The sequence below is a fragment of the Oryzias latipes genome, chromosome 16 (genome assembly GCF_002234675.1).
Source record: "Oryzias latipes chromosome 16, ASM223467v1".
Lineage (NCBI taxonomy): Eukaryota > Metazoa > Chordata > Actinopteri > Beloniformes > Adrianichthyidae > Oryzias > Oryzias latipes.
Window position 1 is genome coordinate 10343515 of NC_019874.2, and position 11233 is coordinate 10354747.

The 11233-nt window shown below is 39.0% G+C and overlaps 1 protein-coding gene across 1 annotated transcript; it reads right to left on the reverse strand.

Annotated features, from left to right (window-relative positions):
- Positions 1-194: 194 nt before the first annotated feature.
- Positions 195-11042, reverse strand: LOC101156278 (syndecan-2-B). The gene is made up of 5 exons (XM_004077671.4): positions 10767-11042; positions 5370-5499; positions 4965-5167; positions 4510-4744; positions 195-2654 (listed from the first exon to the last, which is right to left on the reverse strand). Exons 1-5 carry the CDS (start codon positions 10824-10826, stop codon positions 2491-2493), a joined length of 792 nt encoding a protein of 263 aa, XP_004077719.2. The 5' UTR covers positions 10827-11042; the 3' UTR covers positions 195-2490.
- Between the last annotated feature and the right edge of the window lie 191 nt (positions 11043-11233).

An 11233-nucleotide genomic window follows, 5' to 3' on the forward strand; every position in this document is an offset into this window, starting at 1 on the left:
CACAGCCGATGTTTCCCTTTTCACAATCACTAACCACTAAGGACATATTCCACAGTACTAAATAGTTCCACAACAATGCACTCCAACAAACAAACACAGATCATGCTCCAGATTGAGAAAGAGTGACAGAAAGTTGAGATGTGGTTCCAAAAGGAAATCAGTCATCATGGGGAGACAAAGATGTTTGCACACAATTCACAATATATTGAGTCATTTAATCAAATAAAAACAGCAACAGTCACATTCACATGAAAGTCAGATTCTTTATTCAGCAGCAAACCTCACAAGATTTCCCACTGACATGCAAGAATTGTCCAAATCTGAGTCCCATCGTAAGGTCACGCTCGCCTTTGAGCGGCAAGTCCGTGCAGGCCGACCTGCACTTCTGTCACTCTCCACTCTGGCAAGGACAAAGTTTGATTTCTTAAAACAAGGAATGGTAACTTACTTCTGATCATAAATTCAGTCATAAAAGGGGGCCTTTATATTGTCTTATATTAAAATAGAATATAACTAACACTTGTAAAATGTAGAAAAAACTATGAATAAAGGATGATATATCACCAGAAAAGGTAGCAGGATGCAAAGATATATTTCTGTACAACACTGCACAATCCTAGGTTTAGATCTAGAGTGTGTAAGGATAACGTGTATTTGTATAAATTACTGCAAATAAAACAATAAAAAGGTACTTTCTCAAACCAGTTGAATTGCAAACAAGTGCTGTTTATCTTCACCCTCTGTGGGTTTAGGGAGAACTTTGAAAAGTTTCCTAAAACTCAGTGTAGCAGAAAAGTGGAGTCTAGAACCAACACTTGTGATCTTCTACAGCTCAAAGCCAAGAGCCAAAAGCATGGCACCGATAGAATGATAGTACAGACAAAAGAAAACACTGTGAGGCACTGAAGACTGAAACAGTCATTAAATATCTACAGTGAGTCACAGTGAGATGATGACCACATCTTTGGTCCCAGCACAGCCAATGGGGAAGTTAGCACTTCTACTGTGGTACCAATGCTACAGGAAGGATTGTTTTTCACAGAGACAAAGTATCAATAATACTGCAAAAAAAGGAATGCCATTTCAAACTTAATGTAAATATTTTCTAGAGAAAAACATAAATAATTACTGAAGAAAATTGATCTGAAGTAATAAGGTGTAATTAAAACTATTTTTGGTACGATACTTCAATAAAAAATTAAAATACAGTCACCTTCTGTAATGCAGTCTCATGACATTACAGAAGGTGGGAAGTTCCAACTTTCAGACACGTAGAAAACACCAGTCTAAGTATTTCTGCGTTTGTCATCGCGCTTTTCCTGTTTCTCCCTTCACACGCTTTTGGCTGCTTGAGGTAAAGTCTGAAAATCAGGGAATAATAAAATTAAAAAAAAAAAAACTGCTTTTCAGTAGGTTAGTTGATAAAATTGAATGATCCTATTGAAGCCGAAGGTTAAACATATCGAAAAGCAACTGGACTTCTACCTCTGACCCTGCTCTGTAAACTCAAACATTTGACTTGAAACCCGCTTCTACAGCCACATGCAACGGACCATCAGAAAGGAATGTGCTCCAGCTGCCATCAGAAAGAGCAGTGGTCATTTCTTTGGGTTCTGAATTATAGACATTAGGATCAGCTTAACCTGCGCCGCATGCCTGCAGGGCTCTGTCCCCAAACAAAATGATCCTGAAAATGCTCCAAAGATTTAAGCCTGAGAGACTTGAGCTGAAGCATCTGAAAGATAACAAACCCAAAATCTCTGCAAAGCTGAAAGATCATCTCTACACATCTTTAAAAAGTTACAAACATTACTGACAAAAGACAAATCAAATACAATTATATTTGGCCAGTTGTGTAAGTGACACATTTCGGAGAAGTACCTGCAGAGTAGCAGCAATACTTGACTGCATATGAAAAGACACTTATTATTTATAGGACACAAAAATATTCATTTGAGCAAAGAAGCATTTAGAAAATGAAATGTAACAAGTGATAACACGCAGTGACCTTAAAGGTAGTAGAGAACCCTCCGTTATTGTAGTCCCAAATAAAGTACCATTTCAGGAAGAAGCTTTCAAACCCTCAAAAAAGGGACAACAAACTTCAGTGTGGTCCAGCTTAAGAGCGGTACAGTGGGTCTGACAGCACAGTGTTATCAGATGTTTAACGTTAACAACTTTCCAGAGTAGAATTGAACAAGTCCACTGTGTTACCGAGGAAAATCTCATAACAGCACTTCATGAATTAATGGTTTCGCCAAAGTCCTTCTCTGGTAAAGAAAAGAAAAGACAAAAAAGCTTTTGTTGTAATTAGACTTATGACCCTGACAGGACAAACGCTGATAATCATGTAGGGCAACAGAATGAGGAAAGCAGGAACGCCAAAGACACAACTGTTTGGTGAAGTTGAGAAAAGCAAAGGTGTTTGACTTCAGTCTTCATAAAGGGAATCACTGTAGCTGCTCCTCTACACTGCTGTTGCGGGTCGGTTCAGGCGTAGAACTCTTTGGTAGGCGCTTTGTGATAGCCAGTGGCAGAGAGCTTCGTGTCTCCCAGGTCGTAGCTTCCTTCGTCTTTCTTCTTCATGCGATAAGCCAGGAGGAGGAGGAGGAAGACCGCACAGAGGAATCCAACCACACCACATGCTATCACAGCTGAGGAGAAAACAAGGAAATATTCTTTGCTTGACTCACATTAGGAAATGTTCCTAAATAGTTCACCAACTTTGCTTTTTGATTAAAATGATAGTGAAACCTTTACAAGGCTTGGTTTTGTCAAACCCGTTTTAAAAGGTTGAATTGAAGCTTACATCAAGTTTATTCAACTGTGTGTGAATGAGTGTAATATTCATCATAAATACACTTCAAGTGTGAGAGACAGAAAAATGTACAAAACGTTATTCAGAAAATCACACTGTCTGATATTTAAAGGGCCTATAACATGCTATTCTAAAGACTATATCCATGTATATAATATATATATTTATATAGTACAGCACCTTGATCCCTGAGGCACTGGCGTTCACTCCGTGTGGGTGCCGCCTATTTCATGACATCATCCTAGAGTCGGCCTCGGCAGCGTGTCTGCGTTTGGCCCACGGTAACAAACAACATCCAAACTTTAGCACAGATGGATGTGCATATTGTGGAGCCTTATAAAAGTGTTCTTTCCGATCACCACCAGCAAAAAGTCTGTGTTTGCCGGGGGGGGGGGGGGGGGGGGGGGGGGGGTGCTGACAGCACAGCCCTTCTTCCTGGAAGGGGCTGTTCCTCACTTACCCACATCACAATGCCAGAACTCGCTCGGTTTGTGGGAGGGGAGTGCAGGTTTTTAAGAGCAATACTCAAATGCATAATTGGCTCAAAAAAGCTGATTTTTGCATGGTATGGGCCCCTTAAAAGAATTTACTTGTATAATGGAGCAGAAAATAAGTATTTAGTTTCAACAAAAAAGCAGTGATTCTGTCTGTAGACCTGAACAATAACTGGGATGAATTAAACTACCATAAGGAAGCTGCTTAATGAGAAGAGATCAACTTTGATTAGAAAATTGAAAAATACAAGATCACTGACAATCTCCCTCCACCTGGAGATCTATGTAAGATGCAGTGATCTTGAGATGAAGAAAAAGCCCAGAACCACACAGGGGAACTGGACAATGACTTCTGCAGTGCTTCAGTTCAAAGGTCCCCCTGCTTCATCCAGCACATGTCCAGGTCCATCTGAAGTTCTCCAGATGACCCAGACGAGGACTGGGAGAATGTCATGTGGTCAGATGAAACCAAAATGGAACTCTTTAGCATAAATGCCATTTGCCATGTTTGGAGGGGAAACATGTGGAGTTGCATCAAAAGAACACCAAACCCACTGTGAAGCATGGAGGTGGAAACAACATGGTTGGTGATTCCTTTCTACAAAAGGGACAGTGTGACTGATATGTATTAGAACCAGGATGAATGGGGCCATGAATGGATAGATTCTGGTTAAAAACCTCCTTCCATCAGTGAGAGCAGTAAGGATTAAACACGTCTGGATCTTCTGCAATGACAATGATCCCAAACGCATCACCCAGACAACCAGGGAGTGGCTACGTAAAAAGCATTCCAAGGTTCTGGAGCGGTCCAGCCAGTCTCTGGAGCGGTCCAGCCAGTCTCTAGTTTGTTGGAGTGCATTGTAGTCTCATCCAAAAAAAGAATCTGTGGATGAAGTTGAAAGTCTGTGTTTTCCAGCAACAACACCAAGACATCACAGCTCTCAGAAGATCTGTATGGAAGAATGGACCGAAATAGCAACTACCGTACTTTCTATCATTGAAACTCAGTATTGAGGTGAACTTTTGATTTTAACCAAATACTTATTTTCTGCACCATTATACAAATGAATTCTTTAAAAAAAAAAACACCAAACAATGTGATTTCCTGGATTCCTTATTGGTCTTTTTTAGTGGAACAACACACACAATGTTAAATATGTGAGCCCAAAGAAAACATTAAAAACTAGCTGTCCTTACCTGCCAGGACCTCTGTCCTCTCCCACAAGTTCTCAGAGGTTACTTCCATGTTGTTAAATTGACCCTTTTCGGCTGAAACGTCATTTTCAATTTCCTTGGCTGAGATTTTGTTGTCCAGATTTCTGTTGCTGTTGTCATTACTGTTGACTTTATTTGTGTCAGCAGCAGACGTTTCGCTGGCAGGTGTGCGTCTCGGAGCAGGACTGGTGGGGTCAAATGAGTATGTATCTGGCGTCTGGAATAAAGTATTTTTACACAATTAGACAGTGCATCTAACAGGACAGAAAAAGGCTGCAGTGAGTTTCAACACTAACAAAGCAACTTAAAACGCAAGGTCAAACACTGCATTTCCAATCTCTCGGAAAGTTTCAAGAACAGACTAAGATCGTCTTTGCTCAAAGTGTTAACAATGATTAGACTTTACGTAGGGTTTTGAATAAAATGTGCTTTTGTACCATCAATTCCTCAGCAGGCTTAAGGAAAACACTGTTATCCCTGCTTGTTGTTTGGAATACTTTGTCCTGGCTGGTTGTTTCTGTAGTTGGGGAGGTGTTGGGGGAGCCTGTCGTTGGCTGTGGCATTTCTTTGGAAAGTGTGGTCTGTGGGAAGTTCCAGACTCTCGTGAAGACTTTCTCATTCTCTGAGAGGTGCACGAAAGCTGAGGGGATGAGACCAACATCATCAATGATCAGAGGGACAACTGCTTATTTCTTTTTGACTTGGGTTAATAAATGAAATCAGAACATAAATGATTAAGAATGATGATTAGATGATTTAGATGACTAACAACTTTTGACTTGGAGGATATTGTTTCACGGATTTCAGAAACAACAAAGAGTGAGACACAGTTGTCTTCTTACCATAATCTCCTGATCCAGAGCCTGATCCATCGTCTTCCCCATCTTCATCATCAACAGGGAGGTCACCTGATGGTTGACCTTCTATATACAAGTCATCTACTGTGGAAAATGACTGGCAAAAGACACTGCTCTGAAAGACAGAAATAACAACAACAATAAGAATAAAAACCTACCAACAATAAAAATCTTAGTAACTCTAAGATAGTCTCAAATTTACGAAGTAAAACTGGAAAAATTAATGAATAAATAAAGCTATGAGGAGAAAGAAAGAGACATAAATGTACACTTGTAAAATTCCACCCTCTAATTGAGACCATGTGACCGTCCCAGTTCTAGAGTAATGCAATACCTCGCACAACTAATGATGTAAGCTGCCCAAATATGCCGGAGTGTGTAACACTGCTGCTGCTGCAGTGACTGGATCTGCAATGTGTGTTACAAACATGCCAACAACAAACGTGTCCATATTAGACCAGAACTGGATCCACTCCATGTGTTACGGCCGTAATCTGTGACACCACAGATTCAAATGGATCCATGTCAGTGTGAGAACAAGTGGAGAAAAGAGAAAGGGTTGTTTAGAGACAACACAGAATAGTCAAAAGGAGAAAACCGCCGACTTCATCTCTAACAAACTCCGACATGCTCCAGCAAACAGGAAAACAACCATCAAAGTGAAATCCTGACTGACAGTCTAGAGAGAAAAGATGAAGATCACTCATAAGGTGGTGTTAACACAGAGGAAGAGAGACGCACACCCTCTGCTATGAGTGAATATGGCCCATTGAGACTTGAAGTATGTCTGGTATGTATACTATGCTTCCACTAACACAGGTGCTGAGAGAAAGAAGACTGGAGAAAACAGGGGAAGACAAAGAGAAAGAGACCAGCACTGCTGTGTTAAACAAGTGAAAAAGGTTTCAATCTGAAGAGGTGGCTCAGATGGGCTTTGTTCCACTCAATGTTCACCATCAGAGGACTGAAAAAAGTTCTAAAATCGTACAGCATTGAACCTCTATGTTAATTGTAACTTCTTTATTTTAAACTCAAATGTGACCTTTTGATATTTTTGCAGATTTGGTACACAGATGTAGAGAGGACTGACTGCTTAAAGACTTGAGCTGTTTAAAGGAAACATTTAATTAAAAACCAATTGAGTGGCAAGCACTTCTTTTTTTAGCTTTAAGAAACAAAAAACCCTGTAATGTTTAAAAATGACAAGAGAGAACCTAAACTTATTCTCACAGTGTGATATAAGAGGCCAAAAATAATTTTTTTAAAAATAAATATCAGCATTTATTTCTAAAAACTCAAGGAAGACATCATGTCAACTCTGACAGAAACACAAAAGCATCTTTTATTTAGTTTTCAGGCTAGAATTGCAAAGCAGATGTTGCTTTTGTGTCAAAACAAAAATCATGAGCTTTTACCGTCCCTGAGACAAAACCAGAGTCACAGCATATCAGATATTGGATGTGCAGAGTTGGCTGCAGCAAGTTTGAAGACTGAACTTTTAAAACTGTTTAAATGTCCAGATTCTGCAGAGGAAGTAGGTCTTACTTAGGTTTCTAACCCAACTTCCACAAAAGGACAGATTAGATGACCTCATAAAGGACAAAACAAAAGACTGTGATGGATCTAACACACACATGATCAAACGTACAACATTGTGTATAGATTGAAAACAAAATCCCCTCTACACAAACACTGGATTCAGATCTTAAGACTAAAGGATTTTCTTGAACAAACACATGAGCAAAAGGTTATACAAAACATCTTTAATCTTTTCACTTACTTGGTTTAAAAGAATATCTCATCATGACTGTAATAGAGAGCTTAATACATGTAATTACTGTACTTCAAACTAATGATCCCATCGTTCTTAAAAACCTAACTATACTATGCTTCAGTATACTTCACCTTATGTTGTTCTATTGTAAATAAATGCACAAAAAATGGTGCAGATTTTCCCACATTCCTAAAAATATATCACATAAAAAAAGTTAGTAAAGTACACAGATGAGTTGAAGGTAAAGAAAAGTATTTCTTCAACAACAACAACAACAACAACAAATCACATTGCTTTATAATTAAAAAAGGGTTTTAATTATTTAATTATGAATTTATTTATTTATTTTTTCCCTAACTGAGGATATTTTTAAGAAGGTTTCTTAAGGAAACGCAAGTGGTTAGTAAACACCACACAGGTTTGAAGTTTTCCCCGTCAGCGGCAAACATCTCCAGTCAGTGGTGTCAAGAACGGCAGCCTTCCAAGTCTTTCCAAGACTAAAAACTCTTTTTTTTGTTGTTGTTGACCTTTTTGCCCCTTTTCCTGTGATAAATGAACTAACTACAGGGGTCAACGAGCAAAGTCCATTTTACATTAATAGTCACTCCAACCATCGTTCAGCAGCAGGCATACTATCACTAAGACTCCTCTCATCTCAGCACTGATTCCCACAGTCTCTTAAGACAAAATGGGTTAAGGTTTATTAAACTGAACAAATACTTTAAAGAAAAACAAGTTTTACACCAGAATTTCAACTGCATCACAAACAAACGTTCTGGGATTAGTAATCACCTAAAGTAAAAATAATATTAGTGTTTTCTGTCTACGTTGCAGCGCATCTGAGCTTACAACTGTTACAAAACCCAGAGAAAAACCACAGCCATAAGTTTGTTGGCATTAAAAGGCAGCTGGTGCACAGACAACATAGACTAGCAATCGTGCAGGGAAGTTTACATTTCAGCTCATGTCTTGAGCCTTGTTTTTACCCCTTAAGCCCAAATTAAGGCAGAAGTTGTGATTATCTCTCTGCAAAGTCTAGATAGCAGGTCTTCAGGCCAGAACACATCAATACTCGTAAGTGCACCAAAGTTAATGCAAGTCAGTCATTTTAGATGGGAAGAAGTCTTTGAACAATCCAACAATGACTGTGGATTTCGGTTAAGAAATTCCAACTAAGAACCTTTATTAATGTCGATAAACACTACCTTCAATCGCATAAGGTTGAAATTTCTTTGTTAAAAGTGTGGCGCAAAATCAAGGTTCTTTGAGTGTGATTGAGACCATTTCGGGCCACAGAGTTTACTGAAAGATGTGACGCAAAGCTTGCAAACATCTGGAAAATGTATGCAACATAAACACACCGTCTTATATTACAGTCTGCTTTGTGGATGCTTGGTCACAAAGGAGATTGTTGGCTCGGAACAGCTGGTTCATATATTTTCCAACTCTTTATAAAAGTAAAAAAAATAAAAATAAAGTGCATTGAGAATGAGTAATACTTAATCTGGGGATCGACTTTTGACATTCTTGTCAGCTGAGCTGACCGACAAAAATGTCTTAAACAAGCAACAGTGCAGTCAAAAGTGAGGTTGAGCAACAGCCAATAAAAACAGAGGGCCACTCATCATCACTGAGATAACTGTCCCATCAGTACACAATGATGTTTGGACAAAGGCTGAAAGTTACTAAACTTCTGACCCTTTAATGTCAAAATGTGTTTTTGTTGCTTCACAGCTGCAGAGATGCAGAAAGCAACAGGCTGAAAGCAACAGAGGCCCAGCTTATCTAAAATACACGGGATCCAAATCTGCTTTGGTTTCACGCGTTGATAATGTTAGGAAGACCTGCCTGCACAGAGATGGATAATGCTCCTTTTAAACTGCTGACACACAACGGAAAGGTCTCAACATTTGTGTTGCATCGGAAAAATTGTATCCTGAAAGAAATCTACCAGACTGCAAGGGAAAAAACAAAAGCATCCGCTGGCACGACGGCAGGCTCATTTCTGCGGGCTCAGATGGAAATAGTTCACATATTTTCCTCTTGTGTAGATTGAGATTGGAAGTCTAATGCACCACTAACAAAGTCAGAAAGGCAACACAGATGTGCGGCCTTCCATTAAACTGGTAACAAAGTCGTGACTAACACTGATAACTTAGTAATAAGTAGTGTTAGTATTCAGAGGCAGGTCAAACTGTTTGCAGGAAACGTCCGTCTTGATTTATAGTACGCCAACATGTGATGAAATAGCAGGATTTCTTATATTTACTGTATGACTTTAACAAAGTGCCTGAGGACATTTAAAAAAATGTATATTTGAAAAGTGTCACTCTCCTCTTGCTGTTGTTTGGTTAGAAGGGAAACTGCATGTGCTCCATGCAGTTTACATGCTTGCCTGGACTGGCCTGTGGGACTCGGGTGAGTCATGGATCCGGCAAATGACAACAACCAGCCCACATACTGTCAAAACCCCAGCGCCTGTTTCAACATACGTCTTTTAAGGCGTGAGTAACCACAGCAGAAACTGTACGGCTACATCAGCCAATCAGACAAGGCTGGTTTCAGCACAAGAAGATACCAGCAATTTAGGTTTGGAGCGGATTTTTTTTTTTTATTTGATAAAAACAAAATAATATTAATCAAATGGATAAGGGTAATAATTAATCTAAACCTTTGATACTGTTAAATGTGAGCATTTCTTGGCCCAATCCTAAATCTGAAAGCATGTCATTTTGGGCAACTGAACTCAAAACAGAGATGAATTTATACAGTTAAAAATGTAATTACCAACAGCACCACCCTGTCAGATTGCATCTATATTTTACAGGAAACACCTCATAAATCTACAATAATCTTTTGTAGAAGACCACCAGCCCTCTTCTGGGGTTTTTACAGCAAATAAATCAAGTAAGCAGGATATTGTTTTTCACCTTGATGACAACAGACAGGGCAGAGCTCCAGGCTGTCATTTCCAGGTGTTTGAGTGCGCTACCATGAACGCAGGCAACGTGAGACTTTATCTGGGTTTTAATAATGTCCATATAAAACCTGTCAGTCCATTCTCTGGCTTTTTATTTTTTCCATTTCTCAAAATATATTAATCCACAACAAAGGAGGACAAAAGCAGCCTGGACATGTCATGATGGAGGCTTTGGTTTAAATGTCAAGGCTGTGAACAGTGAAGAACAGCGAGAAAAGAACCAGACCTCCGAACACGACACCAAATGGAGCCAACAGATTTAACTTAGAAAAAAAAATACACAAAAAACACTCGGATTTACTTGAAGCTAACATTTGTTTGTGCTTTATTTTAAATAACTTTTTCACTTAGCGAAATCTTTCTTGTCACTAAACGGTCATTTGAAGTTGGCAAGAAAAAAAACGTATTTGTTATTTAACTTTGTTAATTGAGAATATTAACCAACATAGCTGCTAGCTAAACAAAAACGTTAACCGTTAAGCCGTCGTTTTTTTTCCTTAACGACTTTCAACGGCTTTAAATAAATATAACTCATCTTCAGAGAACAAAAAAATAAATATTTTTTTAATCGAGGGCTTCTAATAAGTGTTTAAAATATACATAAAAAAAGAAATTCAAATATACTTACTTTGGTGCTAAAAAATCCCATCGAAAGCGCGACGAGAAACAGCAGCCACAGATTTCTCATCTTCACGACCAGAAAAAGAAAAAAAGGGGAAAAAAGAACAGCGGCAAAGTAAAAAAGTCGAGTGTAAATGTATATAAAATAGTAATAAAACGTCCAAGTAGACAAATAAAATGGCTTGAAGCTTTGCTGAAGCTCTGGCGCTGATGTATTTGTCTAACGCGGTTCCGAAAAGATTCCCAAAACTCGAAGTTGTTTAGACTCTGGAGCAGTGCGTGGCTCAGCGATGACGTCAACACGGCGTGACGTTCATTCAAGAGGTAGGATGGACGGGAAGGGGCGGGGCGGGGATTAGTAAAAATAACAATGGACTGAATCAAGCCAGCACGTCCACTTTTTCATCATGTTGGCACATTTTTATAAAGTTTGTGCATTTCAGCTGTAACAGCCGAACTATATTGTGGACTGCC

What these genes read in the sequence shown, in the direction of transcription:
- LOC101156278 (XM_004077671.4), bottom strand. Translation starts at nt 10,826, where the DNA reads ATGAGAAATCTGTGGCTGCTGTTTCTCGTCGCGCTTTCGATGGGATTT. An exon ending in CTCTGGATCAGGAGATTATG is followed by an intron (nt 5,168 to 5,369) that starts GTAAGAAGACAA and finishes TCATCCCCTCAG; the next exon opens with CTTTCGTGCACCTCTCAGAG. An exon ending in AGCCTGCTGAGGAATTGATG is followed by an intron (nt 4,745 to 4,964) that starts GTACAAAAGCAC and finishes ACTTTATTCCAG; the next exon opens with ACGCCAGATACATACTCATT.